The sequence below is a fragment of the Solea senegalensis genome, linkage group LG8, assembly GCF_019176455.1.
Source record: "Solea senegalensis isolate Sse05_10M linkage group LG8, IFAPA_SoseM_1, whole genome shotgun sequence".
Taxonomy (NCBI): Eukaryota; Metazoa; Chordata; class Actinopteri; order Pleuronectiformes; family Soleidae; genus Solea; species Solea senegalensis.
In genome coordinates this window covers 5,175,628-5,194,918 of record NC_058028.1, presented here as the reverse complement: position 1 = coordinate 5,194,918, position 19,291 = coordinate 5,175,628, and the positions used below count along the sequence as shown (strand labels likewise).

The following is a 19,291-nucleotide window of genomic DNA, read 5'->3' as shown; positions in this document are numbered from 1 at the left end:
GTTACACACAAGAGCAAGTTTAGGAGAATCAACATAAGTCTCAAAAGAATAGGTCTTTTGGGGAGCCGTAAAAACATTCTTTTTGAAAAACAGGTTTGAGGCTGACCAAAATATCTACCACCCGAGAGTTATCATGTAACAATAAGCAACTTTGGAAAAACAATGATATCCCCATGGCCCCACCTCGCTAACCCTTGACCCCGCTAGATGTCATTGTTCTTCAAGTGGTTGGAGTTTTGAAGACATTTCTTGAAAGAAAGAATGAAAAAGTTTGTATTTGTAAAGTTCTGATTTCATTTCTATGAACAGTCTATGCTACCTGCATATGTGAACAAAACAAAGTATGATCCACAGCATTCTGGGTCTCATCAGTTTAACTTTTTACCTTTTGTGCTTAAAGCACTCAGTCCTAAAACCCATACTCGTCTTGGATGCAGACATTTTAGATTTCCACTCACCATCAGTGTCAACACATCAGTTGTTTAACTGTGCAACTCTCTGCTGCTCTGAGCATGAAGGCCTCGAGTCCCTTTATTAGAAAGTAGATGAGCACATCTGCAGTACCCTCCGGAATGGAGTGTGTTGTTTCACAGCATGAGATACAAGGGAAGTGCAGACACATGGGCAGACTGGCTGACCAACCAGTATGTAACAGTGTAGCCATGGCCACATGCTGAAATAGGTGTGACTATTTCAGTTTAACAGCCTTGGCTTTTGTGGGAGAAAGCACAGCTCCATCAGACTCAATAAGCCCGGTGGAACTCGATGGTGCTGCCAGCCATCACCCCCAAACTGAATCATCCAAAGTGATGTGAATCACAAGTCAGATAAAGAAGTGGATCTAATCAACCCAGTGGTCCTGATAGTGACTTGCGTCATCAGTCACCAAGCTTATTAGGGTGGTCAATTGCTTGGTGCCAGTGATGTAGCCTTCAAATCGACAGTGGCAGACGCTGAGAAAGGCCAGCCTGAGGGACCATGAGGAGACTGGTTGAAACTATAAGGGCATGTCCACTCAAGCACAGGCCTGCCATTATGGGACAGAGAACAGCCAGCAGAAAGTTGCTAAATGGCTACTCTAATTAGCTAACCTTGATAAAAGCCCCTCCTCTAAGGCTGATATAAAAAAAACAAGTATTTTCTTGTTGGGATTTTACAAGAATGTTTCTTTTTTTATTTAATAGGCTGTCATGTGCAAACACAGAGCTGTTTACGCACATCAGACTGTTAAAGACAGATGACTGAATACACAAATCAGAGTCAGTCGGTAAAAAAAATCCATGTTAATCAGATCATTCTGGTTTTGTGTTCTACTGTGCGCATCAATATGGTTAAAGGTGAAAGCGTGCATACGTACGACGCGGTCGTAAGTGAACAGGGTCCACGTGAACACAGGACAAAGCAAAGCCGACCGACCACCACATGTGCATACATGCATGCATGCCCACCCGCACGCATGCACACTCTTCTTCCTCCCCCCTTGCACCGCAACCGGTGAGTCATCCCTCTATTCACGTCACAGGGAGATGAGTGCACCCTGTGACAGGCCAGTTAGTAGCAGTCACACTGATCTATGTGGCACCTCTCAGCTCTTTGTTTCTCCTCTGATGGAGAGACTGTGTGTGCTCGCCCCCTATTAGGAGGGTTTACTCAGCTCATAATGGGGGGCTCAGTCAGACAAGAGTAGGGAGAAGTGTGCAAACTGTATGACAGTTTTCCAGCTCGAGCAGCATCTCTTCATATCACTGCCTTTGCTGCTTTTACTTCTGAGCCTGGATGCCTTAGGCCTGTTGTACAGGCCTGTTGTCCTGCTGTTACTCGCATACATTTCAAGAAATGTCTTACAATAACACCCCATTCCCACGAGTCTAAAAGCCTAAATAAACTCAGGTTTAAAAGGTTTCTTTACCAGTGGGAATTTGTTCAACTGAACATTCACTTCTGGGTCAAATGACTCTGCCATGCACGCAGGTTTTTAATGGCTTTAACCCTAGTTGGAATTATTGGCAACACTAGGTAAGATGAGATACCACGATACCAATAATATTTTTAATTGTTTGATTGTGTGATTGTATATTGCAGGACAATCATTTAGCGATACATCACGATATCCATCTACATGAAGACAACAAAACGTCAGTGAAAGATTATTAGCATTTTCTGCCACTAGGAACACATTAAGTTTTTTTAAGGAACTCTGAAGGGTTCATAAAACATGCTTAGTAAAACAATAGATGCTTGGTTGCAGGTGACATCTGTGGATTTCCAGTTGCAAAAACTCACATTGCAAATCTTGAGGCTTCAAAACGAGAGTTTGTTTTCCAACTGAAAGACGACATCCATTTTTTTATATACACTCCCTAGTCACAAGACGTGCAGTCATCTGCTGTCCATTAGCATGTAATTAGCCATAAATGTTTGTAGCTAATATTAATGTTCGTTTACAACCTGGGACAGCACTCATTATGGTTTATTTCATCATTCAGGACAGTTGAAAGATTGACAGAAAGATGAGCCAGGGGGGAAAAGTCACTGGTATCCACCATGGCGGTGTTGTTTGGACCCATTTTGTTTCCAGTGTTTAATAGTCTACAAGTATCCTGATCATCAATTTACTTCAAAACCTTAAATGTGCTTTTCAAAAAGAACTGAAAATTAAGAGGGGGGGTGGGGAACACAGTGAGTCTGTGAGCTCACCAGTGAGTAAATACATGTCCGTGGAGTAAGTTATTAACATAAATTATTTCCAGATTAATGTTTTCCCAGGCAACCACATTTGATCATAATCGTTAACAATTATGGGCCCACAGCTCTTCCTCCTACGACAACTCCAGCTGTCTTCTGTTCACAATGTCAGTGGCGTGTTGGAGCCAGACTTCATTGTCGCTGTCACAAAGCCAACACGTGCGAGCGAAGAGGAAACGCCAGCCATCGGGACAAATAAGAATATTCAGCACATCTTACTCCAACACCAACATGCCCTCCTCTACCAACACACTGTAATTACAGAATGTTTATTTTACATGATGACAGTCTATTGGTACACAGTTCATTCTACCACCTGCCCCGCCACACATGAAAACCAGAGGGGGGGTGGGGGGTTACATACTGAATTATGAAACTATAAAACCCCTCAGAAGTGACTGTGATGATATATTTGTGGACATAGGATTCAATCCAATAAGTGGCCATGAGTAGGACTGAGTATATCAGAATCCATGTGACTTTTTGCAAATATGCATGAGCCGATTGTTGATGTCATTGACCAGCACGCGGCAAAGCCGATCAAAAACCATAATGATAATATCGCCCCTCCCTAAAATCACCCTTAAACTTTCTGGGTTACCTGAGGGGTGTAAGAATATTGATACTAGGGGGTATATTGTCTAAGATAATATCGTGATAGTTTGTTTTTTAAAGATGTGCAAATTGACATTATCCAGTATTAAAATGTGTATGTTGCCAAAAATATATATTCCGTAACCAAAAGGCATTTTGCTTTGTAATATTTTGCGTATAGACAAAATCCTTAATGCAAGTTTCAGTTTGTCATTGTGGTTTCTGTTATTGCGATTGTGGTCTCCGTTTTGTGACTTGCAGTTGTGTTTTCCTATTTGTGATGGTGATTTGCACTTCAGGGCCACCGGATTATCTCATTTTTTAAGGATGTTGACCAATTATTGTTATCGTCAAAATTTTAAAAAGACATTGAGATATTATTTTCTGCCCATGTTACCCAACCCTAATTGATACACAAAAATATTAAGATATTTAATGGCAGAAAACGTTGCTGACTCTTTGAAGTGCTCTATTGATATGGAAAGATTCTTGACATTGGTTTTCCTCAGACTGCAACTTAACAGCTATCCTATCCTTGTCCTTTTACTCCTCCCACTAAACATTGCTATTTTTACTATAAGAGTTTTTTTCTTTAAATACACTTTATTTTGGGGGAAAGAAAATACAATATATCGCAATTCACTGGATCAGGATATTAACCAAAACAAAACCCTAATGCATACATGCGGTTTCAGCTGCTGGAAGACAATTGTAGTTGTAGAAAGTGAACCTTTAAATCAGCTCAATAATTAATCAGAATTTAATCAGGATTGGAAAATATGGCTAGTGGTTAAACAGGGTTGTACATATGTTCCAGGGTTTTTCACACCATTTTAACACAGAAACTAGGTGTTTTGGGGGTTTCACAGCATCTTAGCTGAATGAAAATAAAATAAATGATGCCAACAGTTTCCAGCCCAATTTTGCTGTGATTAATGGTCATGCTCCCATTTCTCTGTCCTCCTCTCTGGAGCCAGTGGACCAGGTGAAGTTAAGGTGACATCTCACTGGACTTGATGACACAAGTAAAAAAAAAAAAGAAGTACAAAACCAGTGTCTCAATCTGCTTTCCCCCGCAGCACGCTTGTTAAGCATCAACAGCAATCGGTTGTACATGTTGTCATAGTTTGCCATGAATAATAAAATTCTTGTAAACTTGATGTTACAGCCCCACACCCGCCCCTCAGAACCAGTCACTGCCGTCTCTACCAGCTGCATCTGCACACAGTGAATCACCACAACAGCCGAGCGTCATATACAAGGAACAGAGAGATACTCACTACTGTCTGTGCTCATTCTTTGAGGAGGTTTTGACACAAATGTACATTTTATTGACATTTTAGGTAATTTCCAGTGACTTTACTGCAACTCCATGAACAATACTTCGATACAAGTTTAATCTATATCCACAATTTAATTTAATTGTGAGGTACCAGAGTCACATCTCTTGTTGCTGTAATAACTGTACTAATCTGCGTTGGCTAAAACCATAAAATGCAATTACGTCATTAAGCAATCTGGACGCCATGAGGCACGGCCGTCATCCTGTTTTCATATCCATAAAAATACGTCAGTGCATCCTGCTCTATCTGCTCTCTTCCTCTTAAACTGCACACACTGGGGGAAAAAACACAAATGAATGAGTGAAGGTAAATTTCCTGTTGGCTGAAAGAAACTTTTGCAATGTCATAGTTGGATGCCAATTTCTGTGGCGGTCGATGATGGCCTTTAAAAAGCTTCCTGACAATTATCTGCATTTAGAGGAACACAGATTTACAGGTCTCATTCGAATTCATAGAGTGGGGCTGATTTATTTAAGGGTGAAACACGATGTGTACAACGTATCTCTGTCATAACTCATTGGATTTGAATGAAAGTTTCAACCGGATCTGATCCAGATTCTGTATTAACATGGTTCAGTGCAATTGAACAAGTTCAGATGTGTTTATCTCAGCGACATCTGAACAAATCAGGATGAATTTGGTCATGTTTGTATAAGATGGTAATTGTTGTAAGCAGGCAAAGTCATATGCAGATCCAGTGGATCAAAAAGTAAAAACGCTCTGTGCTCTCTGAGTCATCTTGTGAAGAAGATCATCAGTTTGACAATCCTTTTAAGGGAATTTGCCCATCAGTGTGATATACACTACATCAATATTAGGCCTATTATTCATGCTACTCAGATGTATTATCAACCTCTAGATATTTGACATTTTAGCCAGCACTGGCTGCAGATAAGCCTCATTGCTTTCTATAGATGACACGGTACATTTAAAATATTAAGTCTTTGAAATGAACCACAAAGCAGCTCAGTGGAAGCATTTATCTTGAGTGTGACACTGCCCCGAAAGTCTCACAGTGGAAATATGTGTGGTCGCAGCTCAGCGGCGGTGCCTGCCGTTAAAATACGGAATATTGTTCCTCATTTCACAGATTTCATGAGTGAACTTTGAATAAAATATTTGTTTTGTCCCTTTTTTGCACTTGCGATATGAGTTATGAGTTTACTCTTAAGGAAAATAAAAACAGCATAATAGAAGTTATTATGAAAAGCATGTTCACTCATATCTGGAGGGTTATTTGTAATTTGTAAGCCACATTATTTGTGGCACCTTGTTTAAAACACAGCAGCTCGCATAATTTAGATTTCCCACAATTTTTTTTGTATTTTATGGCCCGAACAACTGATCAAGTAATCACGAAAATTACATGAATCAGTTGTGAAATTAATCGGTTTGCAGCAGCCAAAAATTCAAATCAAGAACCACAGTGAAGAGAGGGTAACAGCGCTTCCTTACCTGTGATACACTGAAACTGACCATCCTCTCGTCGAATTGTGAAGGCTTCACCTGGGTTTACCTGCACCAGGATTACCTGTGGAGAAACAGGGACATTTTCTCAGTACAGATTTAACATTTGTCCAATAGAGTTACGGTAGCTGATGTCACCCAATTCCAGGCAAATATGTCAGGCAACTGGCCGACTTGTTTTGCCAAGACAGTCGAGGAGACACAAACGTGAGAATATTTCACCAGATCTCCAAAGACCCTGAGAGATCCTGGATCACTGCCATAAAACCCAAAGAGTATAGACGACGAATCACACAGATTCCACTTGTCGACCCAAGAAAGAGTAGCTAGTGTTACACATTACAGCAGATCAGTGGTTCCAGATCCTTTTTTCCCTTGAAGCCTCCCTTTGCTTGTGTCCAAGACAATCCAGGCCCCCCAACCCAAACCCCTGTCCACGTACACACAACAAAGTGAAAACAACCCTTTGTTCCTTTTCTCACTGTGTTTATGGATAAAAAACCGGCCCTTTTTTCCATAAAATCAAAACCAAGGTAACTCTTTCTTTGATGCCGGTGAGTGTTTGGTAATTCTACGTTTCTCAGACATGATATTTTGTTGTACAGACGCACACCACAGGAAGGCAATAGCCAATAATTTACCTGATTAGTCTTGCTTGTGTAGTAACGGTCAAAGAAGTTCAGAGGTGTTGGGAATAAAAAGTTTAATATATTTAAAGGTGGACCAAAAATGGGTTTTAATTTGGGTGATACCAAGTTCTGATTATCCAGAGCAGACAAAGCTCTGTGCCCCCCATGTGATCTCTGGAGCCCCCCTTAGGAGGGCTTGGACCCCAGGTTGGGAACCTTGGCATTAGATAATCGAGATGAAAAAATCTATATTAAAAATCGCTAAATCTCAGAGGATTTAAAATGCACAGTGATTTCCGACAGCTTAAAAAAGCACTGGCAGTCCAGTTCCTTTTAGTAGGTTTTCTTGCCAACATGGAGGAGTAAGCATGTGACGTGCTGAGCTCCATAGTGACATTGTACACAATGCAAAAGATTTCTGCAAATCTAAGCTCTATATAAAATAATCACACCATAGTTTTATCGTTGACAGTGGTTGGTGTTACACCATGTGTTGGGTGTTAAGCACTATCATTATCTGCAAGTTGTCGTGGGGGAAAAATATTAAATTCTATCTCTCATCTCGAGTATCTCACTGGCAGATACAAGTAATAGAAACAACACAGTACCAAGGAGAGGCACAACACGCAATGCTTTAAGTGCTACAGCACCGCTCACAATATAAACAGGTATGGGAGATAGGCATAAAAAAACGGGAGATTTTTATGTTTTATCATATGGCCAATGAACAAAAAGGGGTGAATTTCCATAATCTGGATTATCTTGAAGGAAAAATCATCAACACTGAAATATTTTTGTTTGTGGACAAAGTAAGACATTTGAGAACGTCATCATTTTGAGGTTTGGGAGACACTGATCAAAGATGTATGGGCCAAAAAAACTAAACTTTTAATGGAGAAAATATGCGACAGATAAATCAATGATGAAAATAATTGGACGTTGTTCAGAGTCGACTGGTATTGGTTTTCTGTGGTAAATATCAATATAGATTATTACTGGTTAATGAGGCTGAAATAATTGTAACCAATGTATTTATGGTAAAAATGGTAAAAAAAAAAAAAAAAAATTCTCTGTCAACAGAACTTTGTTGAAATGTTTTACATGAAATTTAAATAAAAAAATATATAAAAATGTCCTTCATTTCTCAAATTTGCCCTCTTATGATGCTCAGGGAAAGAAATGACAGCACTTTTTTCCTTTTGTCTTTTATATAGATGTTTCATATATATACATACACACACATATGTGTATATATATATATATATATATATATATATATATATATATATATATATATATATATATATATATATATATATAAATATATATATATATATATATATATATATATATATATATATATAAAAATATATACATGTATATATGTATATATATAAAAATATATATATATATATATATAAATAGATGTTGTCTGGCTTGCCAACATTCAGTCCGAGTGATTTTCAGTCCTAGTGCCACAAGGGGGAACCTGCATCTTTATAGGAATTTCAGGACCTTGTGATTTATATTGATCTTAGTTCAGATTCTTGTTCTTCATTTAAAACCGTTCACAAAAGAATATCTTTTATGGCTGTGACTAAAGATTATTTTCTCAATGAATCGAATAAACGCATGGTCCATAAAATGTCATTAAATGTTGAAAAATGTTACCCAAACCAGGAGATTATGTTCTCAAAAGTCTTGTTTTGTCAACAAATTGATTTGTTATATGGAGCAAAGACAGTAGAAAAGCTGAAAAATCTGAAAACTTGTTGCAATTAATAACAAACAATTAAGCAATTAATGGCTTACTTAAAGAGCTGCAGCAAATGATTATTTTCATAATTGATTAATCTGTTGATTATTTTCGATTAATTGAGTAATTGTTTGGTCCACAGAACATCAAAAAAACGTTGATCAGTGTTTGTCAAAAAATGAAAATAATGATGTTCTCAAATGTCTTGTTTTGTCCACAAATCAAAATTATTCAGTTTTAATGATTTCTTTGTTATCTGGAGCAAAGAAATTAAAAAAAAACATTCACATTTAAGAAGCTAAAACAATCAGAAATCTTGTTTTAATCATGAAAAAAGATACAATCAATTAATCGATTATCAAAATAGTTTAAGACAATTAATTTAGTAATCGCTTAATACTACTTACTTAACTGAACTATCACACTAACTGAAAGACTACACCTATTCAAAATAGTTTTGGTTATGAAAAATGAATTCCCCCATGCCTACATAAGTAAAGTATATGCATAGTCTATCTTAAAGTAGGCATTTATCTGTATCAACTGTAAACTGTATGTATAAATAACTAAAGGATCTGAGTTACAATTTTATGAAGCCACATGTTCAACTAAAACTGCTTCAGATACCATATAACCACGTGGACAAATGAATCATCAGTTCATTTTGGTCTTGCAAATTAGATTACAGAGTTTGGTGGATGACTTAGAAGAACCAGTGAGTGTAACAAGACAAATGGAAAAACATCAATTTGGTACGCAACCAGTGCTACAGCAAACAGCTAATCATAGTTATTGACTAACACTGAAACCCATGGGATCACATAAAAGTGATAGAATTTATATATTCAAACAGGTGCACACATTCAGATGAATTTAATGATTTGGATTATATACATCTAAATGTTTCTGCTTTATCTTTTCCTTAAAGGATTATTTACTGAAGTCAGTATTTTTTTCCTGAAGACATGACATTAAAAAAACAATCAACTTTATATTCCAGGAACATTCAACAGCTGTTGCCGCCGCCGACAACAACAACAAGTAAAAGCCAGACAGCAAAAGGACAAGGTTGTCGTTTCAAACCTCTTTAAAAAAAGAACAAAGTCTCAATTACAACACAAAGTACAGACGTGACAGAGTCAGTATTTCAAAAAGAATGAGGCTTTATAATTGGTCATTTGACTTTTTCTGCACAGACCTGATGCAAATGTGCGAGAGAAAACTTCACTTACTGGGCTTTGCATGCATTTTCAAGCTTCAACCCAGAACGCAACTATTCAGAGCTATTTTTATCTCACACCTTTCACACAGTTCATCGTGACGTTTAGATAATAACAGACACGGTGCTGCCCCTCACTGACTCATGCTGCTTTTAACATTGACAACACACGAGTGTCAGGAGAAAATAGGGGGAAAAAAAACAACAACATTTTTTCACTTCTCTGATAATGTTGCCTTTTTTCCTGACAACAGGCAGATAAAAGGAAAATCATTAACAGAGCTGAAGACTCTATTTTCCCCACTCGCATCATCAACCAATCAGGTTAGACATTTTTGCCCTTAAATCATCTCCACTTCTCTGAACTGAACCGTAAAAACGCAGAGAGCTGCACACGCATATGCTGCGTTCGGGCTCCGGTTACCTCACTCTTGTGGAAGTCGCCGTCATAGAATCTACACTCCGCTGGCACGGCAGCGCTCCGACCGCGGTTCTCCTCCAGCACAGAAATCATCAGCACCTCCATCACCGACACTGCTCCCATTCATGTGCTCGGCGGGGAGAGGAAAGAGCCCTTTGACTGCCACAGGCACACACACACAGAAGCTCATATGTTCATACACACCCACACAAGCAGCGTCAGCAGCAAGTGTAGAAGGTGGTGGGGGGGGGCAAGAGGAGAGGGTGGGGGAGTTGTTTAGGGGTAAGGGAGATCTGACTGCCTGTAAATATTCACTGTCCACCCCCTCTTATGTGAAGAAAACTCCAAAGATGACTTCTCCCATTTCTAATTCAATCTTTACAATGAAAGTGGCATTCACTGCATACTGATGAAATCAAAAGCTGCGACTGCTACTTACTGTTGCCCGCATCGCTTGTTCTCATTCAGGCGTCGCTGTTCACGCAGTCACAGAGGAAGAAAAAATATATATATATATATTGCTCCGGGGGTTGACAGGACCCTCCGCCGCTTCACCCAACCCTCATGAGAGATCACATGACCTGCGGAGCTAACACATCTGGCTGGGTTGATCCTTAACACCCTCCACTTCCATCAACTCTTGAGCAAAATCCAGAAAAGGAACTGGCACGAGGCGTGGAGTGCAGCAGGAGCAGGAGCTGTGTCAGCAGATGGGGCTCAGACTCTTGTGCTGGATGTAGCCTTTCAAGTGTGGCGTGAATCTCATGTTTGCTTCGCCTGGTTCACCCTCATCTGCTCCATCGCGGCACGCTCTGCAGCAGGCGGCTCCTTCACTCTATCCTCTAGCTTCAGTGCAGCCTCCCTGCCGTCAGTATCCACAGCAACCCCTTCAACAAATAAGCCGCGGAGGTGTCCGTGCCAAACCTTCAGAGAGGGGACTGAAACCTTATCAGCTGTGGCCACTCTCTGGAAAAAAGGAGGTGAACAAACCCAAGGAACAGGACCAAAAAAAAAAATGAGAAGGAGTTTGGATGATGCCTCAGTTTGCTGCTCAGTTTCCCTCTTGCATCTGTCACTGACTGTGTGCCAGTGTCAGCTCAGTTAATGCCTGCTGTGCTCCTTAATGCTTCATTTAAATAGCATTCCATCAGGGTGTGATCATAGCACAGCTGAGCCGGCAACGGTATAAGGGTTCCAGAGCGTGGGGAGTCCTTTGTTCTGTCTTTTTTTTTTTTCACAACAACAACAATGGCGTGAGGGAGCCGAGCGACCCACGCAGCTTCTGAGGCTGACATACACGACTACGCTACAGTCGCTCTCTCCCTCCCTCCCTCCTCCTTTCTCTCCCTCCCCCTCATACTCTCTCTGGCTTTCTCTCCCATTCACAGAGCAACATGGCATACACCCTCTCTTAATACTCCGATCGATGCGAGAGGGGATAAGGTTGTGGGAGTTCAACTGCAGAGCTCCGACGCCGGCAGCCGCGACTCCTCTACTACGGTATCCAAAGATCATAAAGCAGCCCCGCTGACCGTCAAAACAGAGACACTGTTTGCACAGCGACACAGTAAACAGGGCTGGCAACTATTCACTGCTTCTGTAACATCTGCCCTCGTTCAGTTTAACTCATCAGTCCTTAAAGTGGCAGTGTCGATCATGAGCGTGTGCCAAGTTCACAGATACTGTGCGTCACGGATACCGCTGTGCGACGGGTACAGCAAAATGCTCCAAAAAGTTATTTTCAACACTTCTCTTTCAAATTAAAGAGGCAGGTTTTTAAGGAGTTGGATAAACACAGCAGCGAGTCGTACTGATCAGCGCTCCGACTACACTAAGACTGAAATAAGATGCGTTTACTTAGAGAAAATCAATTTACTTAAGGAGAAACATTTCACACAGCAAACATAATAAATAATGTGTGCATTGCGGTGATCAAATGAACAATATGTTGTTATGACAATCAAGTGAATCAACAGGAGTGAATCGAGGAGTTGTGGACCAAACACCTCCCCATCCTTTTTCTAAAATCTATCTTTTTAAATGCCAAATTTCACTGTCTCTAAAAAACAATTATGACGAGATGACATCTAATTTGATGGTGGAAAAAAAGAGTCTACAGCGACATCTTCGAAATCAAATTCTGAAAACACAAAGGCTGCATTCACAACAGCCCTTCTCAATCGAACCCTAGTTTGGGTCGTGTGAATGCTCAACAAAACTAAAGACGCGAACTCTGGTGCGCCTAAAAACATACTGTCTTGGTCTTGGCTCGCTTCAAGTGAACCAAATGCAGGAAGTGGACTACAACGCAGGACATTGTGGGTAAACACATAACATACGCACTACAACGATCCCATTGTTGCATGTTCACGTAAACCTAAATAAAAACCCAAGACCGATTTGATGCAGCTCCATGTTTTGTTCTTATGTGGAGGAAACAGAAGTTGGCCTGCATTAAGATGAGCAAGTCTTCTTGTTCATTGTTTGCTTTGTCTTCTCCTTCAGTAATTCTTGAAGCAGCGCCACCTCAGGCGAGAAGGGGAAACGCTAGTCAAAAGGTTCAGTTCGTTTCACTTAAGTGAAAAATGCAAAAAATGCAACAGAAATGCAGCACAGTGAGTTCCCAGGACCAATATTGAGAAACACTGTTGTAGACCAAACAACAAATCAATTAACCAAGATAATAATCAACAGATTAACCCGATTATACAAATAATCATTAGTTGCAGCCCTAGTTGTTTTATGTACCAGTGAGATAATGAAATAATATTGACTAGCTGTCAATAAGTTACATCCTATCACGCAAAAGCAAAACCTGTTCTGCCTTTTTTTGTGTGTGGGGTTGTTGTTCGGCCCATGCAGCAGTGCATAGACTCTGAAACTGTGCTAGGATACTGCAAAGGTTACTTTTCACACAGATGACTAGACACTGCACTGAGCTATGGTTTCCTGGTCACATTCACAACAGAGCACTGAACAAGCTCAACCTTATATTAAGAGAACACAGAGAGAGAGAGAGAGAGAGAGAAAAGGCAGACACTCTTCCTCAAATTTACAGAACGTTACATCTGAAAGATTTTCAACATTTATACAGCTTGTTCCCACCGCTGTAAAGATTTATGCCCATGTAGGAGGCCTATGCAAAGAGAGCGTGGATCAATCCGTAAACCCCGTCACACAGGTGGCCACTGCTGTGTTTTATTACCCAGGAGAATGGGCTCTGTGCATTCATGGCTGTTAGCTCTGACGTTTCTTGGACGCCGGTGACTCAGAGTTCAGGTTTCTCACTATTTGTTCCTCTTAATTGTTTACCGTGCGTTGATGTGGCACAGCAGCTGGAAGGACAGGAAACGGGAGCCAAACGACACACATGTTTCAACCAGCCAGGCACTAACGCAGTCTCCCTGCAGCTGATGGAATATGCCCGAGTGTTCGATGATAAATCCAAGGCAATTTATTGATCGTCCACCCGTCGGATTCCACGGGAAATGTTGCCTGATCGTGAAAGTGTGAGAGGAAACAGGCAGGAGAAACAAATCTCCGAGAGGTTTTCATGCTGTAGCAGATCCATGTAAATATTCATCGTCAGAATTAACTCATTCAGCAAATTATATGGTATTTGTATTTATCGGAGCGACCACAGAATGTTTAGGCATCGATAGCTTGATTGGCAGGAAGATATACCGGTGACGTCAAAGACATCGCCGATCAGGTTGCTACTTTAAATAGGCTCTCAGTATTATAAGTTCAGCACAGGAGAACAAAATGGATGACACATAAATACAGTGGAGAGACACAATCTAAAGCTGATTTAAAGACGCCGTCTGATTTGAATCGAGCGCATAAATACTGTATTACATATGCTCCAGCTCTTCATGAATTACAAATGTGTCATTTAATGACAGCATGAGATCGATCGTCTGGACAGACAAATGTGTCGACAAAACATGTCACAGGTCAATCTGTTTCGGCACAATTCACAGGCCAGAGATTCATATAAAGCTATATTATATATCACCTAATAAAAAAAACTATTGGGGTTTTTAGTTCCATCTGGATTTGAACTCAAACATAACGATGCATCAACAACACAGCAGTATGAATTGTTTTCACATTCGCATCAATAGACTACATCATTGCTCATTTATTTAATTTATCGAACCAGAATGACTAATTGCTACACCCCTATTATACCGACTGAGTGAGCACAATGTCTTTTTTTTCCTTTTGCTCAACAGTAAATGACTAGGAAGAGAGTCGTCTTCCACCATAGCTTCAAAAATGAACTTCAAAGTATTTTGTGCGGCAAGAATAAATCTGCATATATACTTCCAACAGAGAGAAAATAAAGCACTATAACTGACAAAGCTGGAACGCATAGCGTATAAAGCAATGCACGTCTCTGTACCATTAAACCAATAGGAAGTTGCTATTGCTATGCCTGAATTCCCTGCCTCAATCTCACTTGATATCGACAGTAGAACTCATTATTTTCGCCTCATGGTTTTCTTGGGGGGGGGAAAGGATTGCGACTAATTATTGTAATTGTCAAAATCCCCAAAAATATAATGTAATACCAAACCCTAGATGCAAGCAAGCATGGACTAAAATAGCAAAATTGGCTAAATGTGAATGAATAGAATAGAATAGCCTTTATTGTCGTTATTTTGTGGACAACAAAATTTGGGTGCCACTCCCTTGGTGCAAAATACAAATATATAAATAACAATTTGAAAAGAGAAAATACAAATATTAACAATAAAATAAGAATAAGAAATGTTGTTTACATTTTTTCTCCAGAAACTATGACTATGTATAAATTAACATTAACAAAGTATTAACATTAACAAAATTAACAAAATATAGCAGCAAGACCGGTGTAAACAGAAAAAAAAGAAGGCACTTTAAAAGAGAGAAGTGATTGTCCTGTGTTTGTGTAAACAAGGTGACTGAAGCAGCAGTTATTGCACTTTCCAGTGGTGTTTCCCTTTGAATGTTTTTGCTTTAGTTTATTTATTTAGTTCTGTGATGGCTCTGGGAAAGAAGCTATCCCTGAGCCTGTTAGTCCTGGTTCTAACTCGAAGATTTGCACCTGGACCAACAAAAAGCATCACTAGACTCATAGTCTGAGTGTATGATTAGGGCCATTGTCCTTCTGAATACCAATCACCACCAGCACAGATACAGGTGTCAACGGTTTGAGGAATTTATTCAAGACTTTGTCGTGATTTGGCTCTTCTCTGCTCTTCGGTACCACACATAAATCACATTGGAGCTGGTGTTGGATAGTTGCAAGACTGCGGTAGACCCGACACAAGAGATCTCAACTCCAGTTGAACTGTTCCATTTTCAGTAAATCAGATCGCATTATCCTTTGGCTCATGCCTTCAGCAATTTTCACAGGAATATCTTCAAACTCTTGACACGCTGTCGTGCGCTTTTCTTCTCCACTGGAGTACCTTCCATCTGTCTCCTATACTACACAGCTCAGACTTGTGAAGTGCTGCACTCAGCGTAGTTCAGTCTCTCATCACAGTGGAGACACTTTGTTCTTTAGTTAGAGTTGTCCTCTGGGTTCCAGGTCTGCTTCCTGGCCAAGGTCTCTCCAGCTGGGTTACTCTGTGTAGTCAGTTCAACTGCTCTTGGAAAAGTCCAGACTTTGGCACATTGTAAGCGATTAAATCTTAATGTGGTCCTTCTGCACAAACAAATGTGGACATTTGATGTACTGCGCCAGCTTTCCGCTTACAGCACTAGTGTTGTAAGTCATTGAGCGACAAACGGATCGATCAAGTGAATGACCTGATGATATATCCAGTATTTGTATCAGCTCGGTAAATTGGTGCAGTGATAATGAAATGGTTTGTCTCACTGGCTTAGAAGAAAGTGTCCGAAACATTGCTGAGTCACAATGTCCACCTCCTCACAAAAGCTGACAAATAGTGGTTCCCCCCTCCCAAATCTTCACAGATGATTCAGAGGCTGACAGGGAGAGTAACAGAGTGGGTTGCGTTTTTGTCACAACATCTCAGGCCCTCTAGCAACTTATGAGGGGCAGGCACATGTCCAGGGCCTGTCTCCTGTGTCTGGCTATAGTTTACAAGGGCAGCACTGAAGATGGCTGGGTTGGGATTGAGGTCTCGCCATCCCACAGTAACATTAGAACACGCATGGCTCAAAGCCACAGACGGACCACACACACAGCACGGCTGAGTGCTCCCTGTTCAATTTGTGTTGTTCCCACTCAACACTGAGCGTTCTCACCCATGATCAAAGCAACATCAAGTTTTTGATGTTTAAATCTCAGCTCGTGTCACAAAAAATTGAAATCCAGCGTTGTTATATTTAAATTGGAATGTGTGAGGAATAGTAAAAGTGCTAAATTGTCTTACAAGACACTGGAATTTCCCAAAAGGTTAGCCGTTTCTTAGGAAAGTTTTTAAGATAAACTGCAAAGCTATAAGTTTGTACGATGGAGAGGTGCACTGAGAATAATATAATTGCCAGTCGAGCATTTATACTAATGGCTTAATGATTTTTTTCCTCTCAAGGGTTTTTAATCACTTACAGTCTGTCAGGTTACAAACTCAGACTTTAAAAACAGCAAAGCAGAGTAACATAAAAAACATTAGCACAAAGAGTACGAAATCATTAGATGACGGTTCTAATGAAAAGCACTAATGAACAAAATGCAAGAAAAAAAATTCATAACCATCAGCACAGACAACAGCTAAGTACATAAGCCATTAGCCAGGCTTAAACATTGACAGAAACAGACCGATTCATCTGCTACCAATTTAGCTACACACAAAATGGCAAGAGCAGGAAAGACTTGGGGGGAGAGGGGCTTAAATGGATGGAGGTAGTGAATCATACTGCACACAAAGTCATCTCTTAAAAAGGAATCATCACAGGTAATGACCCCAAGACAACAGCTTCCTCTGTGACTCAGAATAATTGGTCCAACAGAGCGTGAATACCAAGCCAAGATTGGGATATAGAAACCAAGAACAAAGAATGAGGTGTCCTTGTAGCTTTCCCCAACAAAAGGTCAGAAACAGAGGGGTCAGCCATCGCTGTGGATCCTCTTCACTGTCACCTCAGGCCTGGCTGCCTCGTTCCGTCAGGGCACGGACCCCTGCAGTGGTTCCTGCTCCTCACTCTGAAGCTGTCATGATATTCACCCGCCTCCTCAGACACACAAAAACTACACCTCTGTCACAGCAGCACCAAAATAGTCTTTGACAAGTAAAATTTGTTTGCATCACAGGTGATTAATAGCCATGCAGTTACGATTAAGTCTTATTTAAGTTCACCATGTTTTCTGCCAGGTACTAAACCGTCCATTATCAAAGCAACGTATTAAGCTCCAGTTTAAAAAAAAGAAAAAGCAAACTGACAAATCCTGTGGTACATCTATCGACAGATTAGTTAGTGGACCTAATGCACGTTTGCAGAAGTGATGAAATTTACCAGGGTTTTTGAATGCATCTTGCCAACTGCTCCCAGTATATCAAGACACTGGATTATTTTCACTATGTCTCATGTGCTAGAGTTTAGACTATATAGATATTCGATTTATAATACTGGGGCTGCAACGAGTAACCAATAATTAATCATTTTTTTCAGTCATTAAAACAAGCTCTCTGGTTTATCAGCTTCTTAATTGTGAATATTTTCTGGTTTCTTTGGTCCATAAAACAAAGAAAAATCATAAAAAACTGGATAATTTTCATTTGAGGTCAAAATAAGGTATTAGAGAACATCATTTGGAAATCTGGGAAAACATTGATCTATGTTTTCTAACATTTTATGGACCAAAATGAATAAACAGATTAATCGATACTAAAAATAATAGTAAGTTGCAGCCCTGAATATAACCACTGAATATTCTAAGAGCATTTGTGCTCAAAATGGCCATCACTACTCAGATGTCAAAAACCTAATTAGGACGAATTACAACCAGTCTCCATGCTCCTGAGCGTCTAGTAAATGTGCAGCTTTACGACCAACCGGTCTACTGCTAAAAAAAATAAATAGAAATCCTGAACAGGAGACATCAGCGAGAGGCAGGTTAATCTGTGAGCGTTAACAAATAAACACTCAATCTCACCTCCTCAGTATGGTCAAAGGTAATTGCAGAAGAAACTAAAGAAAGCACTCAGAGACTCAGTTCTCCATCATCTCACTCCACCATCTTACAAGACTAGAAAAAATCTGAATCACTACAAAAAAGGACACAACCTACATCCACAAAAAACACCATCCAAATCTCTCCTTCACAGCACAAGTTATGCTGCTGACAATCAAATAGAAAAAATGCAACCAAAAGTGGTTTCTCTTTGGCAGAAGGTTTTTTTTTGCAAGGACATGCATAGATGTAGCATTATTGAAAATGATAGATACAAATGGATGAAAAAGCATAATGTCCCAGTTCTGGCAGTATGACTGTCAAAATAAATAAAATGCAAACAGCCCTGTATACAGCCGACTCTTGTCCACTATTGATGAGGAAATAAAATATAGCTTTTTAAGAATCCTTTGGCTACAGTTCCTTTTAGCTACTGCACATTCAAATACTGTACATTCTGTTAAATGTAAAATTACATAGAATGCACAGCAGAAAACCAATGATCCACATATAGATTCTGTACTGATGCGTCTGAGAACGAGAGAGACACAGATTGCCATATTGCAAAAACAAAGCAATCAAGACTGCGGTTTAAATGACACAAGTGCTGCTGTGATACATGATACTTGTTATTCTTCATCACGGGAACACATTTCAGTTGGTTTCAGTGATCATAAACATGCAGTGTCTCAAATTGGTCAGCGCAGCAGGGTAGTAATGATGTCAGACAGGAAGGAGCAGCTCTATTTTCTCCCCTCTTGCCCCCGTTGAACACCACAAACACCAACACGGAACGCGTTCAGGTCATCAGGTAACCTTTGTGGGATGTCGTCAGGTAAGTGACTTTTATGAGGAAAACCCTCGCAGCACAGCGCAACCAGAAAAACTTGATCTCCATGTGAACAAAGCCTGATTCAGATGTGGGATTTTCCACTGTGGAAAAATGACGGGTGGAAAGGCCTGTTAGAGGCCAGCGCTAATATTAG

General features: G+C 40.1%; 1 protein-coding gene across 1 annotated transcript in view; it reads right to left on the bottom strand.

The window, feature by feature from the left end:
* Window positions 1-10,328, bottom strand: part of fndc3a (fibronectin type III domain containing 3A) — a 46,198-nt gene extending 35,870 nt beyond the window's left edge. The window contains exons 1-2 of the mRNA XM_044031959.1: window positions 10,178-10,328; window positions 6,138-6,213 (exon numbers count right to left, since the gene is read on the bottom strand). Coding sequence (XP_043887894.1) covers window positions 6,138-6,213; window positions 10,178-10,297 — 196 coding nt within the window. The 5' untranslated portion in view covers window positions 10,298-10,328. The remainder of the gene's footprint in view (window positions 1-6,137; window positions 6,214-10,177) is intronic.
* Between the last annotated feature and the right edge of the window lie 8,963 nt (window positions 10,329-19,291).